This window comes from Rhopalosiphum padi, chromosome 2 (assembly GCF_020882245.1).
Source record: "Rhopalosiphum padi isolate XX-2018 chromosome 2, ASM2088224v1, whole genome shotgun sequence".
NCBI classification, from domain to species: domain Eukaryota; kingdom Metazoa; phylum Arthropoda; class Insecta; order Hemiptera; family Aphididae; genus Rhopalosiphum; species Rhopalosiphum padi.
In genome coordinates, this window is record NC_083598.1 from 70,125,574 (window position 1) to 70,150,983 (window position 25,410).

A 25,410-nucleotide genomic window follows, 5' to 3' on the forward strand; every position below is an offset into this window, starting at 1 on the left:
TGATAACGCGTTACCGCTGCCACCGCCGCATGGACCAGTTGAAGAGACTCGCGTTGTCGTCGCCCGCTCTGCTGCTGCTGCTGCTGCACGCCGCGGTCGCGCCGTTCCCTGTTCAGCACACACCAGTAGTACACGCAGACCGTTGTCGCCGTCGCGCCCTTAGACATAACGCATACCGCCGTCGTCGCACTATATCTGCTGTCCGGGGCCGCCGCCGTCGATGGACTCGCGAGCGTCTTCGCTGTCGCCGGTGATCGACCCGGACGACTCGAGATCGCCTCCCGCATCACCTGTACCGCCGCCACCGCCGCCGCCGCCGCCGATGACGCTCCTGCAGCCGCGCCAAACCGCCGTCGGACACGTTCACGGCCACATCAACAACAATAACAACAACAACAATAACAACAACAACAACAACAACAATAACAACGAGGACGACGACGACGGAGATCGGCAATTGTCCGGCGGCGCGACATCGAAATCACCACATGCACGCGCGCCGCCCTCGCCGTCGGACCATCACCGGGCGCTGATCGCCGGAATCACCGCTGCCGCAGCCGCAGCCGCCGCAGGTACGTGTCGCGACACTGCGGTCGCGCGTTTAATCGTCACCGCGAATGATTTTATTGCAATGACGAAATAATTACTCGTATTGTAAAGTTTTAAATTTTAATGTCATCGATAATATTATTATCAATCAACCACGTGATTTTTACACAAAATCAGTCCGCTTAAATTCGGTATATTATATAATATCATAATATTACACCAGTTGATGATCCCACGACACGACGTTTTCCGTTACAAATGTAATACCCGTGGATTTATCCCTTCTTAAACTTTTACTTAAATGTATATACTGCACAGATGGTTAAAGTAAATCCTGTGACATTATGAATCTTTCTGGATCTACTGAAGAAATTGATCTTTCGAAAGCTGTGGATTTGTACAAAAACAATCCGTTTTAGGTTTCTGATTTTATGTATTTGGTATATTTATTAATAATTCTATAGCTGATCTTACGTGACATATACGGCGTTATCTATGAGTCGTGACCAATTAAATAATACCTGTGGATTTACCCAATCTTAAAATCCGTTATGCAAACTACACAAATATACTTTAACATAGTCATTTTGGTGGTTTTGGCTAAGTTTAAAATGTAGATTTTAAGTCATAAACAGTTATAATAACTATTTCATTTTATATAATCAATGGCAACCCTAAAAAAAAAAATAATTTTCGTGAACTAACAAGTCTCTGTGTGTGCCATTCTTTGAACTGTAATATTTAAACATTTCCAAACCAAATGCACATCCTCGAGTAGTCGAGTATAGGTTTATTTATATGTACCAAATTCCAAAACCATCAACCATGGTCCATGAGTGCGATATACTTGGCTATGGATCGCTTACATACACACAAAGTCTCCTTTTATTAATGTAGATTAAGTATCCACGTGGTTTTTACACAATATCGTCTGAAATTTGGTTGAATCTTATATTATGTTCCACATTTAACGATTTCGATCGTGTCAATTGATTTTCAATAACGTCTAATAATATTATATGAAAACTGTGGATAAATGCGTGACAGCAGTTGTAAAATGTACGAAATCAAAATAAATTTTGGGTAACCGATGTAACCACAGACCAATTAAGAAATGGACTGATAACAGAGCTCCTGGAGCAAACATTGTTAGAAAAATATAGCGTATAAATATTGCAGTGTAACACCGATAACAAAAGCCTATTATACGTATTGTCGTACAGGTATTATATTATAATACACGCAACATATTATTTTATTAATCCAGTGAAACCTCCCCTAACGGACACCTCCCAATATCGGACACCTTTCAATAGTGGAAGATTTCTCGAAGAAGAGGAAATTTTCATTAGGTACTTTTCAATGTAAAAACCTCCGAATAGCAGACGCCTAATTTAAAAAAAAAAATTAGGAATAACGGGAATTTTAACGCAAACCAGTATTTTACAAAATCGATTTTATTGTTTTGTCTATAACTCAAAAACGAATCACCATAGATGTTCACAAAATATTTATGTTAATATTTCTAAAATATGAAAAAATTATCTAAATAATTTTTTTTAAGTTATTTATAGACATTTGGGATTTTCAATTTTTTTTTTAAATGTTGATAACTTATTTTTTAGTATAAAATGCTTAAAAATTGAATATAAGCTAGATTCCTTATTATTTGTTCATTTACCAAATTTTCATATAAAATGATATAACAATGAATTTAAATTGAACACAACCATTACAATGGTCCACTCGATATTTTTTTCCCTTTTTATCTTTTGATACTTTAAAAGGAAACTGGCCACTGAGTGTTGAATTAATATTATATCAAATTTTAAACGTTAACAGTAATATTCGTTTATACATTTTTATTTGAATAATTTGTCAATTTTTAAAACACCAGGTATAATTAAATTTACCATGGTGCATATTTTTTCCTTTAAAGCATTTACACTTTATGAATAGCGGATAAAGTTTCGGTGATCAATAGTGTCCGCTATTAGGAGGTTTCACTGTATCTCTTTTTAAACAGTTTTTATAACCTTTTTTTATTTGGATATTTTGTTCTATACATTGATTATTTTATTGAAAAAAGGAAAAACAGACTTAATTTTATTTATTTTATGTTGACAATTTGGTTTCCTAACTAGACTATTGCTTATAAATTAGAATTTGAAAGAAATAATCTTAGGTTATACACTTACACGGTTTTTTTTTAAATTTTTAATTAAATACTATGATTGTATACATAATTATAAGTTAAACAAATTTGAACGATTATATAATGTACTTGTTATACATCGTAATAACACAATGGTGGAATAGTATATAATATTCAACCCTTGTAATGTCGTATAAAAGTCACAATAACAGCAAGTTATAAAATCTTACGATTTGAGTTGTATACTACCACTACCTACCAGTAAGCCAGTAAATTATTCAATGCTGTGATTAGATAGGTAGAATAAGTAGTTAGTATAGGACTATAGCATAATGTATATGATTGTGTTGTATATTTATTATTTGTTTTGAATATAATTTATAAATACCAATATTGTGGCCTTTAAATAATATAAACACGTATATATGAGCTATAATAACAATTTACATAATCATATTGTATAATCTTGTTTATGGCAAGGTGGGATTTTATTTACGTTACATAATTAATAATTCACTATTTATGTTTATTCTATAATATTTATATAAGTACATATCATTCATTAAAAAATTATATCTTACTAAATTTATATTTTTTAAATATGATTTTAATTATTTTATACAACTATCGGTTATGTATACAATAAGATATATTTTTGTCGCCTACAAATTTAATCAGATCGTGTGGAATATATTATACATTTAATTCTATTGAAAAAAATTATTCGAGTCGAATTTTACAACTAACTACAGTCTACAATACCTTTTCATTACCTGATATCACTAATCAGTGTTGAGCAAAACAATTCTACGGACTATGATTAATCGATGGTTAAGCCCAAGCTTTATGTACCTAAGACTAAATCTTCTATAATCGATAGATTTCATTAAATATTATTCATTGAGTTGATGCTAAATTAAATAACATCTGAAATTTGGTTAGTTAATAAAATTAATCATACTGCATAGTCCATGTTTGGTTAAAAATTCAAACACTGTGCATAAAGTTATAGTACTAGGCTTTACTATATTTTTATTAACTAAAAACATTTACCTATACTTATATTAATTCTACCAATATTTCGTTTTAATAGTGATAATATAGTAGTAATAAAATGATAAATAAAATGATTGATTTTTAATATTTTGGAACTAGCCAGTTGGGGCTGCTAAAATTAATCTAGCCCCCCGCAAAGTCACGTCAATGACTACTGGCTATGTACACGTAAATACGTTCATAGATATCAACTTTTAAAATGCATCAAAATCTATAACCAACAAACATACATTGATTGGTGATTTAAAATTTAACACGTGTTAATCTTAATTTATATTTTACACAAGTTTTTCTCTTACCATATAAAAAACAAATTGTATCCAATCAAATACTATAATAATTGTTTGTAACATATATTGTAATTAAATCAATGCATAGTTTACGTGAACGAATAATATGGAATTATGACAACTGTAGATGGTTTATAACGTATTATATATATATATATAGCTGCTAAGCTACTGTATCCTATAAAATCTGTTTGTTCAGTTTTATCTGCAGATAATCTGACCAGTATAAATGTGCTATTATTATTTTTATTCCTTAGCGGTAAATATCAACCGAAATGTTGTGTCGGTTCGGTAATAATAATAATAATAAAAAAAAAATTTAATAATGGGAATGTATTTTTTATTTTTATATTTTTTTTTTAAAAAAGGGGGGAATCGCGTTCATTCGTACCTATATATAAATAAAAGTTGTTTTGGTCGGTGAGGGTGATTGAGTGCGTTACGTCCACCGAATTTCATTAGAATCGTATATATAGTTTTGCCAGTGAGCGGCAAAAATACCAAATTGGATTTTTTTCCACCCCTTCATCACCGCTGTTGCGTCTTCGCGCCGTTTTTATTCGTTTTATTAATCCGAGGTCGGTTACACGGGCGAATTTATTGTTGTTTTTTTCACCATCACACAATACACGCCCAGTAAAACAAACGTGTGCACTGTATATTATATTATATTGTATATACACAGTGGCTCGAAATCATTATTATCGTCCCCGGCTAGGGTTAATCGTATTACACAATTTTTATCGTATACGATGCATGTATATATATATTATATAGTAGTATAGTGTAATATTCGGCGAGATTGAATTATACTTGACTGCGTACATTAATGAATGTAACTACTGTATGGTACAGTGTGTATAAGTGTGTGTAAGTGAATGCACTTCACTGCGGCATGTACACATACAGACCTGACTAAACCCTGAAAATTACTGTTACCAATTATTATTGGAGAACGTCTCGCGGGGGAATTGATAATACCATAACGCGTATACCAAACACTGCAATAGATATAATTATTATAGTCGTGTTGCGGCATCCGATGACAATAACGATTACATATTATAATTTATGTGGCCATCGTATTTTCGTAGATATTTTCGATTTACAACATTTTTATTATAGCTTATTGGTATTATAATGTCCAATATCCATATAATATATACGCGTATGCAGCACAACATTGATTTAATGAAAACTATCAAAACCGTTCCATTTGTATTTAAAAATATTAAATAGATCATATAGACAAGACGTATACGAACAATTTAATAATAATATATATAAACCTAATCTACGTACAATTTTTTTTTTTTTAAGGCGTATTTCCGATATTTTGGCGATGAACAAACAAACATACACGGTGCAAAAACGTAGAACAGACATTAAATCAAATATATATATAGTAACTGAATTAAGGGTGAATAACTTAGATCAGTTAGAGCTAGAATATTCTGATTTCTATAGCCGAAAACAATAGTTAATTTAAACTTATAACTTACATTCCACTCCTCAAATATCTTCTTTGCCATGTGCCCATGTCCTTTCATTCGACCGTTCTCTTCTTAATACGATTTCTAACTTCTGACTAACCTATATTAGTCAACACTATTGCACTTCAACATCGACTGTGGACTTAAAAAAAAAACCACCAATACTGACGATTCAGTGAATCTTTTCATACAAAACATACAAACTTCTGAATGTGAATTAAAACTACTACCCACAACCAAACGCATTCACTACAATCTAAATTATTTCCAATACACATTTGTACTCATATAGCACAAAAACGTCGAACTAAGGTGTACAGCAAACAACAAAATAAATAAATAAATAAATACATTTGCTGACAAATATCTATACAACGCATTTTTGTAAAAACTTACACTTATACCCTAGCTAGTTTACTCAGAAATTAATATGAAACGCTTAGAAACACTCACCGGACTATGGCAAGTAGCAAAAGACTCTTAAGAATGTCTCTGATAACTTGAAGATTACTAAACAACTTATTAGTTATTCGTATACGGTGTCCTTCAGCTACTTTGTGTAACTTTTCTCCCAACGAAGAATTTCCTTGATTTGTCGTTATTCATTCAATGAACCTCCCTTCAAAAATATTTCCACTGGCTGAAATTCAATACACAATACTTTAAAAACGTTATTATTTTTCTAACATAATTAATTCAATGAGACTAATTTACTTTGGTATTTTGATATACTATATCAGTATTCTACTGTCAATTGTCATACTCATACTTAAACAAAAAAAAACCATCTTAATATCCATTATTTTAGACCATTAATTTACCCACTATCGTCTATCAATGTTGTCAAAATTACCAATAGTGTAATTTTTCCGTTATTTATAGGTATTATTATAATTTATAAACATCCTTACCTAAACATCCACTTTCGTCTTTCCGCTCTCTATTAACATCAAATAATAAAGCAACTAAGCTATACTCGTGTATAAACTTTTAATCAAACCAACATACGCTATTCAATATGGGATTCTACATAAATATCAAACAGTAATCGAATTAAACGTTTTATAATACATAGAACTCTTTGAGCTTAAAAAGCAAAGCATCCTTTAAATTTTAATGTACCTACCAAATCACTCTATTTACGCAATGATCTTGTAATCTCTTCAGATCATAATATAGCTAATATTAAATTACAAAAAATGTAATAAAATATTCTTCAAAATTGCATAAGAATACTCTAATAATTAAAAGACACAAATACTTGGGTACTTTAAACATTGGTATGATCAGAAATCTTAAATCTTAATAATGAATACATTTTGTTACATTTTAAATAATAATATTATATAGCTTAACTCATAATATTTCACTAGTTTTGAATATACAAATTATTCATTTCGTGAAAAATGTTTCCAGGGATAAGACTTTTCATTACAGGTATTACACCCACTCGTTAGTGTTAGTCATAATTATTGTAATAGATTATGAAATAAAAAATGTTTAACTTTCTATTTCATTATAGAACATAAAGCCAGCGTATTTCAAATGAATTCATAATATATTTCGGGGTATTTCTTTCAATTGTAGATGGATCAGATAACTGAAATATATATTATTATTATAGGTGTGAACGATTGGCACGAGGTGTAAAAAGATAATATAGATTATATATATATATATATATACAGGTACCTAGCGATGAACGGAGGGTGTTTTTCCTTTCTCTCTTCCTTTCTCTTAATTAAAGTAATGGGATTAGACTAATCCGAGACATAACAGATGCACAGTCGCAGGGTGGTGAGCCGGACGGTGCTGCGGAGAGCGAGAGGAATAAAACGTCTTAAGGCCTCTTCGACTACGGGGCGGGACTTCGTAACTACACCCCAGAGTACTTCAGGGCTACAGACTTAAATTAATTGCCCCGTAACTCCAACAAAGCGTCTCATCGTCGTAATTTTATTTCATAATAAAAATCGTAGACTTGTACAAAGGGTTTACTTTATCTCTCTCTCTCTATATATATATATATATATATAACAATACAGCTACTTTTCGTATACTTACTTTTTTTTCATTTTTTTTTTATCTCGCTGTACTTTATTTTAATTTATTTCGTCCGAACTATTAACAATTACTATACTTCTTTTTTCAATAATGCACGCATATAATTACGGCAATAAACTAAACTTTTTATCTGCGGTTTAATAACCATACCAATTTCAACCTGAAATATGAAATAAAGTACATTTTTGATAACTTTTTATTATATACGTCAATGTGTCACACATCTAAAAAAAAAGTATTGGATTTATATTTTCAAGTAAATAAGTATTTATCATATAAAATTTAATATTTTATTTATCCTCTATGCTTTTAGCATCTACATCTAGTAATTTTTATGTCAACATTAATTTAGTAAAAAAATAAAACACTTAAGTATATTTATTCAGTTGATTTAATTTGGTATTGAATATTATTATTAAATTATTGTACTAATAAATAATTACTAAAATAAACAATGACGTTTTTATTAATTCTGTTTTCTAAATAGCCTTTTCTACCTATGTATTTATACATTTATGAATGTATTACAAGTTAGTCCAAATAGATCGTACATATAATATATTTTGTAAATACTTTAATATGTACATAAATAGTAAATACATTTATGATTTTTTTATAAAACAGTTTTTGAAAATAATTTAACTCCTTTTACTGAAAATAGATTTGAACCATAACTGGAAAAATAAAGTCATTATAGTTAAATAATAAATAATAATATAAAATTATTTTTTAAATGTTATATACTATTTTATAAATATTTAAAAAATATTCTATTGCTATTTGAATACTCATATTATCTAAACTTAGTTTTCCCAAATGCACATGACAGTTAATATATTCATAGATATTTCAGCAAGTTAGATTTTTACTGATAAGCTTATAGGATCGTTTTTAAATGATTTTTTATTATTTTCAAATTAATAATAATGCACTATATAACCCGAATCGAGATGAGTGATCAAACATGTTTAACCAACACGTGTAACTATTATAACAACCCAAGTTAATAATTTTAAACTCTATAAATTAACTATCTAGATAGTATATTATATCCCCTTTTAGTTTAATATCAATGAGATTTAAAATTCGTAGTACAACTTATAACAATATGTATTTATGTTTAACGTTTGTGTAAGATATTATTAAGCCCCGACTAACTATACTTAGGAACGTGGCAGGTTCAGTAATAAAAATAAAAATCAATTTTGCAAATTTTACTCAAACGATTTGCCAAAGTATACTCGAATAAAGCAGGTACACTCATACTAAATACGATTTGAATGTAATCGATTTGATAGGCGGAACCCCAATTAATTTGTTAGACCCATTTAAGTAGCTGCAAATCACAGTGTAAAATGGGGAGAAAGGAAATTTGGAGAGAGTGGGAGGGAAAGCATGGAAGATGGAAATGAATAATGAAATAAAGAAAACGATTACGTTAAGCTTTTAATAGCTATGTTGTGCGCGTGTTTAATTTGCCAAATGGTATTAAATGCACATATTCGAATTAATTTTGTTTTTTTTTTTATCTCAAACCCCTCTAGTAACCGGTACTTAAAACCTTAAGCTACGAAAAAAGTCATAATAAAAGCGGTAATCAATTAGCATTATTGGCAAGTTAACAGTATAATTGTTAGAATATAAAGTACCTATCTACTGTTAATGTACACTATACGTAATTATATTATAATCATCATATTTTAGTTATATTCGAATGCAGTAATGTAAAAAACAAGAAGTATAATACCATGCTAATCCACATTAATATAAGTAATGAAACAATTATTTAATTCAATTTTATGAGTTTCAGTTTATATTTTCACGTATATATAGAGAGAGAGAAATACAGTAGCGTCGCAGTAATCCGAAATGAATTGAGGAAGGGGCCGTTCAGATTACCTATGACTTAGTTATAAAATTATCTTGCGATTTAAACTTAAAAATTGTTTTTATTAATTTGTGTAAAAACTATTTGAGTACAATAATTATAATAATTGATTACATTTTTTTTAAATCAATTAAAATTACTACTATTATTTTAAATTATATACATAGGTACTCATTTATGCAATAATAGAACGATGGCGATGTACACTCGAAGCCGTTGGGATTACCGCGTCTTTTGGAATAGCTTATGTTCGGATTACTGCGACGCTACTACTGTACATAAGAATTTACTCCTGGTATTAATTTATAGTATATTCAATTTAATTCATTAGAACTGACATTAGAAGTACATTTTATTTTACTTTTCACATTTCTCAAGCAATATAAAAAAATTAATTTGTCAATAAATCAATATAATTTGAATGAGTATTAGGTACCTATAATATAAGTTATAATAATATTTGTTTTTGTTATCATAAATATATAATATTTAATTAAATAATGAATACACAACTTTAAATTTGATTTAGCCGTAAAATGGTTACCACAATATTAATTTATTCTGTAAATAATGTGTTCTACTAAATTATTCTTAACTCATCATTCTGTTATTTATCTTGATGCAAAATTCTTGAGAACTAAATGTGTTGCAAATCAAAACAATTATAAACGTTAACCTCGAAAAATGTATAAATAATTCAATTTCTAAAAATGATGCAAAAAAACCAAATATATATATAATATATACAGTTAAAAGTTGAGTTTGTGTATTATAAATTATACAACTATGGAAAAAACTGAAATTTAAAACAATAGTATATAAATTAAACCTAATTAAAAATGCAAATGTATTTTGAAACATTAACCCTTTTAGTTAGGTATAATATAACAACTTACAGAAAGATAGTTTAAAAAACTTGAAAATAAATTTATCGCGAAATACATTATACTATATTAGGTACTTCATTATTCGAATAAAATGATGCATAGTTTATGCAAATTATTTAACTTGAAACATTGAATAAAAATATGTCTACAGTAAATTAAAATGAAAATTTTAGATTTCAAAGATCCTAAAGAAGACAGTGTAGAAGACTACCGCCAAACATTCGATGGTTCGAAAAACAGTAACAGTAAACAGTTAAATGGTCCGTCCAATAAGCAGAGGCGAAGTAGGACCAACTTCACTCTTGAACAGCTCAACGAACTCGAAAGACTTTTTGATGAAACCCACTACCCCGATGCATTTATGAGAGAAGAGCTTAGTCAGCGTCTTGGTCTCAGCGAAGCCAGAGTACAAGTTAGTTTTATACTATAAATTAGACAAAAGTAATTTTAAAAATTTTTAAAATATCAACCTTTGATATTAAAAAAAAAAACAATTTTTTAAACAAAAGTGTATGTAAAAATGTGCAAAGGTTGAAATTCAAATAATGTTGGTACAACAATGCTCTTGTTTTAATGTTAAGTTTTGTATTTTAATTAAGTGATTTTTAATTCAACCATATTAAATCACAAATAATCTATACCATTTAATTTTAAGAAATTTAAATATCATTGAAATATTAAATATTTTTAGGTATGGTTTCAAAACAGACGGGCCAAATGCCGAAAACACGAAAGTCAAATGCATAAAGGTATGATTTTACTTTTCTATTTTTAATACATATAATAGTACTTAAAACAAATTATTTATTTATATATTTTTAAATAACCTCTTATTCAGATTCAAAATAATACTGCGACAGGTAATTACGAAAACATGAAATTAGTTACCATAATAGAGTTAATTATTCAAACCGTTAAATAGTTATGTATCAATCCTAAAAATCTAAACACTTATTAGTAGTTGCTTCCTATATTGATTCATCTCTAACTTCAAACTTCTAATGAAAATTCCAAGTAAAACTAGACTATTTATAATATCTAAATAAAAATATATTATACATTTCATAGTGAAAAAAATATCGTATTACACAACTACATTATTTTATAATATGTACTATTAATAAATATATTATACGAATTTAAAATTTGAGAGAAACCGAAAGTAATTTTAACATTTTTTTATTTCAGAATGTACCTATAAAACATTATTATTTTACAAACATTTTCACTATAATTAATTACCTTTCTATTATCTATATTCATTTATATATATATAATATGCTTAAAATTGTTGTTTAAATGTTTAAATTACATAAAAACAAGTGTACCTATGTATTTACTATTTAGTGTATTTCTAAACGATAAAATTAAAATATCTTTGATGGGTTCTTCGCCTTTGCTCAGAAATAAAAAAGAGAAAATCGTTATTTTAAATAATTATAATAACAAATCTGTTTTTAAATAGCATTTCTGCATAACACTTATAATACTGTGTTACTTTTTTTCATCACAAAACTTTAAGATAATGACATTGAAATATGAATACATAAAATTTTAAAATCACCCGTATAATAATAATAATTTTTAACACAAAAATAAAACGTTATTAATTCTGTTTCGACGATTACTATAAATATGTTTCCACAGTCATTGTCCATAGGTCTAAAAATCTGAAATGAAGAAAATGGCTATAGTATTTCAAATACAAATACAATGATCATAGGCGTAGCTAGGATTTTAATCATTAAAACAATTTTTTTTTAAGTATTTATTTATAATATTATTTTTAAATTATAACAGTGACAATCGTCTAGAGTCTTCGCAAAATCTCCTTAGAATTTTCTGTTGCATTACAACGTGTGGTATAAGAAATATAATTTATTTTGAAGTGACAGGGGGGCACTGGCCCCCCTGTCTCATACTCACCATGACAATGATTGTAATACGCAATTGATTATAAATAAATAATGACATTAAAGAAAAGATGTGCAACTATATTAACAATTTTATTTCTATTTTAAATTTATAGATTTTAAAACGTATGAATTATTTAGGTATTATATAAATAAATATATAATTTACATAATTTCTAAATGAAAAGAGTCCCACTAAAAGCCAGCTTATATCTACGCTTACGTCATCATAAAATATTGTTGACTATACGAGCACCTATACGTAATACTAAGTATAAAGATATTTTATCTAATAAATTATGACGTACTAGGTGTCATTTTATTCCAGTATTAATAATATATATAATTTTTATTAATATATCTGATATATTTTAAAATATACGAAAACCTCGAGCGAAATCATTACTATGTAGGTACGCAGCAGTGATTATTGTAGATAATAAATGTACATAATATTCACAGTCACTCTGGAATAAAAATCGCACTTGTCATTTAGGAATGAAAAAAAATAAACGAGAAAGATAATTTCATTTTAATGTCCGACGGGGGATAGTATTATACTCGCCGACCCGCGTGCACACTTACACACACACATATATATATATAATATAATCGTATACAAACGCGATTAACGTACCGCAACACGTTTTATGGTCGGTCATTAATATTAATAATGTAAGTATAATTTTTTTCTGGTGCGCGAAACAACGACGACGAACGAATTATATTAAATCTGAGCGGGGCCAAAGGCTTATCCAATAAACAGGGTGACTATTGTCCCGATGATGAAAATTTATATACATTATACAATTATAATATCTACAAGAGCACGTGTTTAGAAAATGTACTGTACTAATACAATATTTTTATATTGTTTTTGTAAAACCCGTTAAATAATAAAGTATGATGGATACAAATATTTTATTTAATGCACAGCATATAGTAATCAATTAATTTAATTTTACAAATGTTGATATTTTTAAACGTGTTTATAAATAATATTTTTAAGTAAGCGAGTGTTAAAAAATATCAAAGTCTAATATTGTGATATTATTATGTTTGACAACACAGTCTTCGGAGTTAACGACTACATTTCTATAACTGAATAAGTATATACCTTTATCGTTAGTATTCAGTTTTTTATTTTAAATATAAATCGCTTGATATTTTGTTACGCAATAATATAACACACTTATATTTATAAATTAAAATCAAATAGGTCAAAAATATTGTATATATCTGCAATTATTTTACACTCTCTGCTTAGCGTTACCAATGCCCGTGTGAAAATATCAAACGAAAACCATACTGAAACAATACCGAAAATATAAATAAAATCGATTCTTAATTGTTGTATTCTTATTACTGGCGCAAGTCGTGTGTGTATTTTATTATTAAGCGAACGGTAAAGTCATTTACAAAGTACGAAACAACGAAGATGACTAGACCATAAGTATCTAGTATGTACGAATATTAAATGAAAATCTCAGAAAAAGGACAAATGAGAAGACTAATTCGCACAGACTACACGAAATATCACATTAAATGTTTAGTATACTAATAAAATATTGTAGTGTTAATGTTAAATCTACGACAGTCGTCCGTGGTCATTGCAGCCATCTCTGATGAAAAAATAGTTCTTGTACCTATATACTATCTATATACATAATATCATTGTACCGATTTATAATATGGACAGCAGTCGTCGTCGTGGTGATCGCGGTGCTGTAAGTGCACATACGACTGGACCGCTGGGAAGAATTGAAATTGAATTAGCAAAAAAAAAAAAAACAAATAAACAAAAACCCTCCCATCGCAGTCGCCGTCGCCCCAGCACGGTGTACGAAAGTTTGCGAATGCTTATATCTATACAGAGTTATATACAGAGTGATTCATCAAACACGCTCACTCCGTTTTTCTTCTTAAATACTGCATTTGTTCGAAATCTGGTTTTTAGAAATTTAAATATGTTAATGATTTTTATACTACTTAAAGTGTGTCATGTGGAGATACAAACTTTTGTTTTTCAGAGAAATACCCATTTTCTATTGTAAATTATTATAAGTAGATCATTTTTCTGAAAAGTTAACGTATCAAAATCAAAATTCGAACAAGTTTCCCATTTTTTATTTATTTAAATTTGAGTAACTACTAAAAACAACAGCTTTGGAAAATATATATATATGGGGTTAATGACTACCTATTTAGTAATTTGAAAATTGTATTGATCTGTTTTTATTTATAATTTATAAAAATGGTCTATATATAATTAATTACTAGATTTAATAGTACATCTTTTTATATTTTTGTAAAATTATTTTTAAGAACTATTATTCTTAGTTAAGTATAAACATTGTAATAACTTTTAAATAACTCTTGTTCGAATTTTCAATTAGAAGCATCAAATTTTTCAAAAAAATCATCTATTAAATAATTTACAGTAAAAAAGGATGGTTTTCATTTAAAAAACAATATTTGTATCGTCACAAGACACTCCTTACATAGTATAACTGTATATATAAATGTAACTTATACATAAGTAATCTCGAGAATTTGACAATATATGGTCTTCGAGTATATTTAAGACTTACAAAAATCGGATTTTCAATAAATTCATTATATATGAAAAATAGGGTGGTATGCTTGATAAATCACCCTGTATATTATTGTGTGTGTTGTGTGTACCGTACTACCGTTTAGCAAGCAAAGCAGACGGAGGAGAGGGAGTGATGGTCCGCTGCAGCAGAGCAGTGTTCTCCTAATCGCTCACTGGGGTGCAATCGGGTGACAATCACTCGTTGTGCCGCACACACACTTAACTTGATTAAGCGACAACTGTATATATATTATTATGTACGGATCCAGATTATTTGTAATCCCTCCGTGATCCGTGCAAAACATCCCATATGCGTGATGTATATGTATGCGAGCGCCCTTATTATTATTATTATTATTATTATTATTATTATTGTCGCAATCGATGAACTGATAATAATATTTATTATTTACCGTCTCGTCGAATGAAATACATGCATACATGTAGTACACACACCGCACAATAATGTCTGCAATATACTAATGTGTAATTTAAACGATACTGTATAGGTATATACTTAATTGTACACTCATTGTAGTTCGTTAATGTGACGTTGTTCTGCGTTATTAATATTTTTTACTACTATAAGCTCACATTTGTATATTATAACTTTAAACGAGAAATATTATTTATTCTTAACAGTATAATTTTCAAAACTATTGAAAAATATGTTAGGTAGCTATCATATGCTACTAAATAAAATATACTATCATATACTGGGTTCATAGTATAGAAAATAAGAAAAAATACATTTGAAAAACGATTCTACTATTATAGCTTGGTGTATCTTAATAGGTGTGTACATTATATGTTTATGAACTATCTATACTAATTATAATTTAAAAAATTACTTTGATTATAATCTGTTTTCAATTTCCAATTTTCCTTCTGTAACTTGTACATGTTTTGGATATTTTCTAAAATAAAATTAAAAAAACAAATCATTTTATTGCTAAATGGACATATTTTACGCCTTACTCAAAATCAAAAAAAACCTAGACACTTAGCATTATAAAGCGCATTTTATAACAAAAAGTTTGTAAGATTAAATCTTGATGACAGCGAGTGCCGAGTATAACGTTATCGTCATTGGCAGAGCAAAGTAGATTATATTAAAATCATAAAATATCATAAATTTATCAAATATTTCATTAAATATTTTTTTCAGAAAAGTACTCTACGATGTATTATTATTATTATGATTTTATCGTATTTTTACAGGCCTAATGATGCACCAAAACGTATCTACGCCTCTAGAGCCGTGTCGAGTAGCCCCATACGTGAACGTGCCAAGACTGCCGCAGTTGCAATTCAATTCTTCGGCTGCAGCTGCGGCCGCGTTTTCCGCGTTCGATCCGGCCATCTTGACGGCCGCACAACAGGTAATTGTTAGTGTATTATCGATTGCATTTAATATTTCATATTTGAACATAATATACATCGTTAAGAAAAATATAAAAAATTTAACATGCTGCATAAAACGTGTAACGATTCACAGAAATTGTGTGAATCTCGTATAACCGTGAAATATATTTTGTATTGTGAAATTAGAGAGAAATATATGTTTATTGCAGTTGCATTATGCAGTGGCCATGGGAAGAGGTGTTCTATGCCCTGCGCCATATCCTCCGGGTGGTCTGAGTCTAGCTGCTCTTGCGGCATTACATCAAGATAGACTATTAACCAAAAATTCCAGTATAGCTGATTTGCGGTTAAAAGCTAAAAAACACGCTGAAGCCATTAGTAGAGACCAGGAGATTGTTTAACATTAGACATGTCTTTTTTTCATTGTTTTATATTATATATATATATATATTATACTGTCAACATTTTTTTATAATACTTTCATGTTACTTCGAGATATCATATTACCGTTCCCCCGGTGAAAAAGGTGACACAATTAAAAAAATGCCAATCATATAAGTCTATTAATATGTTACTAATAAATAGGGCTGGGATTTATACGTAATAAAAACCAAAAATATGTACATATATCTATATGTAATTACAATAGCCAAAATATTTAGTATAAAATAAAAAATATGTAATAAGAAAAATTTTAAAATAATATGTTAACATGTTAAATTAAAATTCAATTCTAAATAATTTTTTAATAATACAATTCATTGTTTTTAATTTCTAATCAATTTGGTTTAAAAAATATAAAGATATTTTCACAACCATCACGCGAACGCAATTACTAACACCGTTATAAATTCGTAAATTTATTTTGTCAAATAATTGTTGAACATAAAGTATAATCTAAGATCATTAAGGTATGGTTATCGAACACTGAACAGAAACAGCTAAAATAAACTAAAATCAAGTTCCTAATATATAACTGATACTTTTGTATATTTATATCCTATATGCATTATACACTTATAATTTACGAGTACCTACTATTATCGAATTATAAATATATAATACTACTAAACCACCAACATTTTCAAAATTTACGAAATAAGTAAAAAAAAAAAATGCAGAAATTTTACAAATAATGTGAAAATATCTATTTAAAACGAAACATATTGTAAAACATGTAAAATAAAATATGTTTTATTAAATCACGTGAAATTAATTTATCATTTGCAATACTTAATTTATCATGTTTTAGTAAAAATATGTAGGTATTTACATACAAATCCCAACCTTACTAATAAATATGTATGATTTTATTGATTTACCCCAACTCACACATAACTTCAAATTTGTCCACCACGGAGTAATTTTATTAGTTTTGCTTTATAGTCATATTATAGTCATCGTGGCAAAAACAGTATCATAGTAATGTTTAATGACAAATGTGCACCAGCCAGAAGGTACCGTCGGTCAATAAAAACGACACATTATGAATTATTACCGTTTGTGTTATAATTTTTGCTTGAAAAGTGACACAAGTATTACTTGAAGAGTTACAACAGCAACAATGATTTTAGAAGTGTGAAAGAAATGTGACATGATAATTCAAACTTCAGAGTCTTTCAGCTCTCCCATTGAAGTTGCACATCATATATAGTAGGTATTCAATAAAATCTGGTTTACAGATTCATAATATTATTCTATAGAATGTAATAAAATTTATTGCGAAAATTACTTATCTGAAACTTTTAATAATTCTTTAACCTTGTTTTTTCAATAAAAGTTTTATAGATTTTTTAATTTGAGTATTTTCGAAAAATGAATTTTTTTTAATTGTGTGACCTTTCTAACTGGGTTTCGATATTTATATGATATAGGTACCTATAGCATGAATTAAAAATATTTAGTTTTAAAACTTGAAATTTGAAATTTAAAAATTGAATATCGTTTCGTATGATAAATAAGTATGAGTACGGTAACCAAATACTTAATAGTAATTAGTTATATTTTTTGTTCTCGTCATCTTATATTATAAATACAATAATCTAGTCATTAAAAAATTATAGTATACGCTTTATAATAATGAAAATTGAACACCTATTGACCTACCGATATACTTGACAGTTGACGATAATAATAACTTTAATTTATTATTTTGTTACATGTATATTATTATATTTTATTTATTTATTATTATTGTTTATTATTATGATACTTTACCTATGGTCAATATGACTTTATATACTTACATTAAAATTGTATTACTGTTATTATAATTCAATTATATACTCAAATATACAGTGATTTAATAATACGTATAAAATAAATGTAACGCTTTATAACTAAACATTCCGATTTCAAATTAATGTTATAAACTTACAACAATAAAATATTTTAAATTTCAACTTGTGTTGCTATAGCTAAAATTGTCAAATCGTATCGATATAACATTGTTTGTATGTTAGTGCAATAATTCAGATAACTCTAATACATTTAATTTACAAATAAAACTTATAAAACTATAAATAAAATTAAAAATATTAAGTTAGATGTATTATACACAAGATTAAAGATAGTATAGATATAGAGTAACTCAAATATTGTAAATATAAAATATAAGTCCCATCGGTATAATATTTTTATTCGTTGAATCATCTAAATAAATGTACAGCGTTCTCTTGTAAAACAAAAAACTTTTATGATTAAGATTTGTATACAAATATATTCTATACTTGTATGTGTTGTAGATTATAAACCTACAGTTGTGGCTGTTTTAAGTAGTATTAAAAAATATAGTAAAAATGAGGAAGATTAATTTAATATATTTATTTTTGTTACCCATATAAGTTTGTTTTAAAATTGTAACATTTGTAATTTTTTACATAACATAAATCCATTTAAACTCGAGGACATTAAATAGTATTAAATATGCGCATTAAAGATATTTTATTATCTTAACAAAACAATATGATTCATGATTATAATGTAAGTGCTGTGAATAACCACCTATAGGTATAAACTCCAATCAAAGTTTTACCACATTTTAATAAAATAAGTTAAGTAATTATGTACTCAACTTGTCAGTTTTCACTCTGTATTTTTTTTATCAAACAGTGCAATAAACATCGTTAACACATTGACTAAAACGAAAAAAAAATCGATAAAAAAATATAAAGATAATACTAAAATTACTTATAGGTACTTGCGCAATAATAGGGTATCGTGTAATCAATAATTAAAAAATTAAAATGTGCCTAAATAAAATAATTCCTCATAAAATTTATTGACGACACCGATTAAATTATACTTAATTTATTACTTATTTTATCTTGTAGTAGTTGTTTTTTTTTTGTTTTGTAAAAATCTTACTATTTTTATTACTTATTAATTATTATTACTTTAATCATATTTTTTGTATTATTATTATTATTATTATTGTTTGTATATTATTACAGTTATTACAGTTACTCGTGTTATGTGTTAAATTATACTTTTTACTCGTTCATAGATGGTTGTGACACTTCGTTTGTAATTAAAATATTTGTCAAGTGAAAAAACATGATTTACATACAATAATTGAATTCAATGTACATAGTAAGTATTCTATGCGTTTTAAAATACACAATAAACACAGACGTACGCAGACTCTGGTTTCTCACTCCTATAGTCCTATAATAATACATAATATGAACGCACATCATATTATCACATATAGATTATAGGTACCTATTATTATATATTATAATATATATTACACGAAAAAGGATAATATTATATTATACTGATGCTGCTATGGAGTGTTGTACCCGTGGGTTTCACGTGATATAAAATATATTATACATAAACTATGCTAAATAATATTAAATAGTCGCTCAACTGCCGCCTAGTGTGCGTCAACAAAGTGTTTTTCTATTTATTATTTTTCAAAAATTATTTTGGAAAATTATTACAATGTTAAAAATCACGAACAATTTTTATTAACTCAAAATTAAAACTAAATTTTTTAACGTTTCTTATAGACTATATTATTAATGACAATATCTTATTTGAGACATCATTACATCAAATGTACCTACATAGTAAATTTTAGAAACATAATTGATTTTTTTTTTATTTAGTAATTATTATTATTAGTCGTCTATTAATATAATATATTGCTTACGATTATCACTATAGGAACGAATAAAATAATTTTAATTATTAATATAAAATATTTTAAATTAAATGTAAATTAATTAAGGAACTATAGGAGCTGTTAATAGAGATAATTATAAGTGTATACTTGGATAGACTAAGGATAAATAGTACCTTTGGCGATAACTTCGTTTAGAACCGCGGAAGAAAGAAGGGAGATCAGTGGATTGATTATAGGTTATGAATTTAAATTTGAAATGGACTTTGATAACATGATGGTACAGACGACTTCCGAAAACGAATTTTAGTTTGACATAACTTCTGCAATTCTACATATGTTATAAGCCGTTTCAATGTATTCGATGGAAATGGATGAGGTGATGAACTGACAAATATATCCGCTTTCATTAGACAGACGTGGCGAGCATAGGCGCAATGTAAATTAAATTTGGGGGGCTATTATAATTTGCTTGTATGTATACAGTATATATGCTCCGTGAGATAAATAAAGGTGGAAGAGGATATAAACAAACCATTTTAAGGGGGGCTTAGCCCCCCTCAAATTGCGTTTATGATGGTGGCGAGGTGTAAACGTGTGGAATGACAAATCTGACTCAAATATGAGAAATTTCAAAAATTTTAGTGATGACCGTAATCGATGTTTTAATTTTTAGGAAATCTTTTGAGATTGTAAACGTAATCCCATACCCATCTGGTCCCCCGAGATAGGACCGCGGCTTAACACATTAATTGATTAATACGAGGCATGACCCGATCATAGATATTATGTTTGTATGATATAATTATGGTATAATAAGCGTGTACAATTTTGTTTTGTACTACCTATCGCACGGCTGTTACGATAACGCTAATGAACCGCAGCACGATACGAGTGCACGTTACAAAGGTCGACGAGGAACTGATCATAAGTAATAATTATATAATATCGTAGGTAAATATTTTAAAATTTGTATTATATACGTTTTCAAATTACGCGGGTAATATACGTCTTATATAATATTCAAATGCGGTTCGTGTATAATATATAATATACGTAGGTAGGCACCTATACATCTCGCAGGCGAGAGGAGCCTAATGTAGGAGCGTATCCGCGTATTGTAATATAATGCCTACTATACAGTGGACGGGCAGGTGAGTGCGGACGAGACATCCTGCAGCTTTATATCCTTCTTGTGCGTGCGCGTCGTTGGCGTTAAAAAAAATATAATGTGGGGTAAATCCTGCGCACGGGCGATATACACTGCAGCCATATATATAATATATATGTGTATATATGTGTGCGTGTATGCATATTGTATATCTGTGTGTATGTACGCGCAGACTTAACGGCGTTTTAATTCAATCTGGGAATAGCAATCGTGGATCGCTCGCCCCCCCGCGTCGGTATAAATCGCGTTCTCCGGCCTCCCGCGTGATATATGGCCGGCGTGGGAATCACTGCTGCTGTGTACACGCGCTGCGCACCGCCGTCGGAATATTCAAAAACACCCCCCGCCCCAAACGATTTTCCGTCGCACGGTTTCGCCTCCACCCCAAACACGAGCCCGCCAGTCACGCCGCTCGGAAATATTATGCAAAACGGTATTGAAAATTCGGACGTTATAAAGTGCATACATATATAATATATATATACGTAAACTCCTATATGCGCGTGTAATAAATAATAATATATTATTATAATGTGAAATTGTAAAATAATAGAAGTACAGTATCTATATAATATAAATAGCCAATGCCCAGTTTTTGGGGTAGTTGGCGGCAAAATAGGTATACTATACAATTCGTGTTTAATATAGATATTAAACATATGTATTATATAGATTTAGATATAGAGTATACGATACATTTCTATACGGTTAAAACTTAAAAGTATAAATAGAATATTATATTGTTTAATAGTGGTTATCTTAGTGTCTACCTACTATTTCTTTTTAAGAAAGGGGGGATGTGAAACCTCAAACGTAATATATTTTTTGGCAAAAGTAAAAATCATCTATACTTGTAATAATGGTTCATTTTTGTCGCGTATACCATCTACTCTATATTATTATGTTTATTGTATAGATCAGACTCGTGTACCTATTATAACGACTTTAAAAAAGCCCATTCAAAATTATGTATTGGTAAGTATTACGATCGTTTTTAATTTATCTTTATTTTAATGTATTTTCAGTACCACCCCGTTGTTCTTCGCGTACCTACCACAATTTATGCACAGTTTGAGAACTTCTGATCTATACTGGCTATATTATATATATATATATATATATATATATACTATAGTAAATACAATTACCTAATTTTTCGTTTTTATCATATTTTGTTTTTAATATTTTTAAGTGTTTTTAAATAGTCAATTTATTGTTATAATAACATATGTTTTGAAGTACCAACCTACGAGTTGAGAAATACATTTTAAAAAACCTAAACCTCTCGACGATGGGTGAAATAAGTGTGATATTGTTATTTTAATATGAACTAAGATTAAATACACTTGAGGGTACAAATTATTTAAATAAAGACGAAGTAAAATTATTAAGTTGTATTTCATAAGTAGCTAAATCCTAATTGCAACGAAAATGATAATTGTGTTGTATTTGAAGTTTGTAATACCTATATAATACCTATATAACAAAATAAATTAAAATAATAATTACAGAAATATTACGGATACTATTTTTTAAAACGATACTAGGTTATAATAAGTGTAACAACCAGGACTTAATTTATAGAAATAGGGACCCGTAGCAAAACTAAAATTAATTAATAAAAATAAAATAAAACTTAGGTATTCTTTATAGGCATTAGTTGTTGCCGCCAAAAAACTAGATTTTCATTTCCGCCAAATCTATTTCTATCTGTCTAAATTATAGTTTGAGAACCATTTAGAGTTATTCAGAGGCTACCACAAGGAGGTGGTTCTCATTCACTCCCAAAAAAATGTTTGACTTAATTTTCGGATTAAAGTTCAAAAATTTTAATTTTAATTAAATTAAGTCGATAATAATTAAATTTGGGTATATACATAATATATATAATATATATGGATAGTAAAATAATTGACAATTCTATAAATTATTTATTATTTCGAATAATATTATATTAGCAATAGCAGCCAATTTATACAATAATTATAAGGTACCATCTACTATCTAGTTATTTAATCGTTAAACGCCTGTCATACAATTTTAATATTGATCAATATGATGATATATGATACAAGTTAAGTTAAGTTAAGTTAAGAGGATACAAGATCTATAAGTTAAAAGTTAACAGTTAACAAATTATAAAATTAAATCGATAAGTTAAAAGTTAATACGGAGAAAAATATTAACTTAACTCAGTTGAAAAAAAGTTAATCTATTTTTTTTTGAATTAGTATGTAAATTACAATAATCACAAAAAGAGTAAATGTGTCTTTTTAGTTTCTAATTTATAAATTATAAAAACAATTTTTGGTGCTGGAGACGTAGTTATTTGCACGTTGAATATTCACAGAAATAATGTGCTTAAAATTCGAAAATTTTAATTTTTTTAAATTAGGAAATAGAGAGGCCATGCAGTACCTTGCTCGTACCTACCCGTTGCAGGCCGTTTCCGTGTATTTTTCATTTAACAGGGTAAGAGTTTAGTGCTAACTTCAAAACTAAGCATATTGCATACACACGGCTATAATGTGAACATTATATATTATTTTAAAATCTTAATTTTTACTAAGTTATAGCTGAAAAAACGTATTTCAAATCACTTTTAAATATAATTATTGCCTATCTACATAGTTTTATTTTTATGTGCATAATGAATATTGAATTTAATTTAGTCGTTTATTTCATATAATATTTTTTTTACATTAATTTATTGTTTGAGTTCACAAGTTCTGAAATAGTTCAAGCACAACAACGAAAAACTGGTGTTGGTTGTACCAATCGTCGCTGTAATAATTTAATGAGTACCTATGTGTTATATTTGAAAACTAGTAGATCTTTATAAACGTTTATTAAATTGTTAGTAGTTAACTTTTGAACTCTCAACATTGAGAGAAATTATGAAAATTGAAATGCTATTTAATAAGTCTATAGGTATAGTGTATATAATTCAAAATGCGAATTTAACACTGTTGGTGATTAAAAACAAAAATTAAGTAATAATAAACAAGTATACCTACGTCATTAAGTGAAATATGACACTATTTTCTCTTCGATCCAGTACCTCCGAAGCTGATTATTGCTGTTTTAAAATTTGACAAGCCAATCTTAAATAATTGAATTTTAAAATAACAGTTCAGAGAGAGTGGTGTTACCTATACCTAAATAGTTTGCTATCCATCAAACATTGTATAATATCAGTATAATTGATTAATATTCATCAACTAACATTTTTTTACTATAATTCGTAAAAACTATCAAAGTATAACAAGACAAGTAGTGAAGTAGCTAATGCCACATGTGTATAAAATTGGGTAGCGGTGTCGTTTGCTATCTATGCAATAAATGTTATCTACAAATTTGCTATTTACGTATAATTATATAAAAAATCTTACTTCGTTTTAAGCCAGAGTACTTCATAAATAAATGAAGATTGACAGTGAATGTTCTTAATTAATGTTGAAAAATATGTGTATTTGATTTCACTCACTTTAAGAAAAATAAACCTTGTGTAAGGTAGTTTAAGTGTAACTAGATACTTTACTTCCAAAATAAATCAGTTAATCTGTATAATCGACAAAATCAGTCACATTTTCATAGACATAGCGAGGGTGGGGCAGGGGGGGCAAGTGCCCTCCCCTTGCATTTTAAACTAAATTATATTTCTTACACCTTATAAATATAATTTTAATGATTTAAAATTGACTATGCCACTGCCTCCCCCCTTTGATTGTAATTCTAGCTACGCCCATGCACATTTTATATAAAATCTATCAGTCATTAACTCATACTTATAGAATTTAAACTTTACAGATTATTGCTGTTTTACAGGTCAACTGTCATAAATAAATAAATTA

General features: G+C 28.3%; 1 protein-coding gene across 1 annotated transcript; it reads left to right on the top strand.

Moving 5' to 3' along the window:
* Positions 1-19,068, top strand: LOC132922841 (short stature homeobox protein 2-like). The gene is made up of 5 exons (XM_060986563.1): positions 1-572; positions 10,556-10,794; positions 11,074-11,131; positions 16,113-16,273; positions 16,466-19,068. The coding sequence occupies exons 1-5, from the start codon at positions 221-223 to the stop codon at positions 16,655-16,657; spliced, it is 1,002 nt and encodes a 333-aa protein (XP_060842546.1). The 5' UTR covers positions 1-220; the 3' UTR covers positions 16,658-19,068.
* The last annotated feature ends 6,342 nt before the right edge of the window (positions 19,069-25,410 follow it).

Bases quoted from the DNA above. Each gene is read 5' to 3' on its own strand.
- LOC132922841 (XM_060986563.1), top strand. From the start codon at position 221: ATGGACTCGCGAGCGTCTTCGCTGTCGCCGGTGATCGACCCGGACGAC. The intron at 11,132-16,112 runs GTATGATTTTAC...GTATTTTTACAG, and splicing joins CGAAAGTCAAATGCATAAAG to GCCTAATGATGCACCAAAAC. The intron at 16,274-16,465 runs GTAATTGTTAGT...TGTTTATTGCAG, and splicing joins TCTTGACGGCCGCACAACAG to TTGCATTATGCAGTGGCCAT.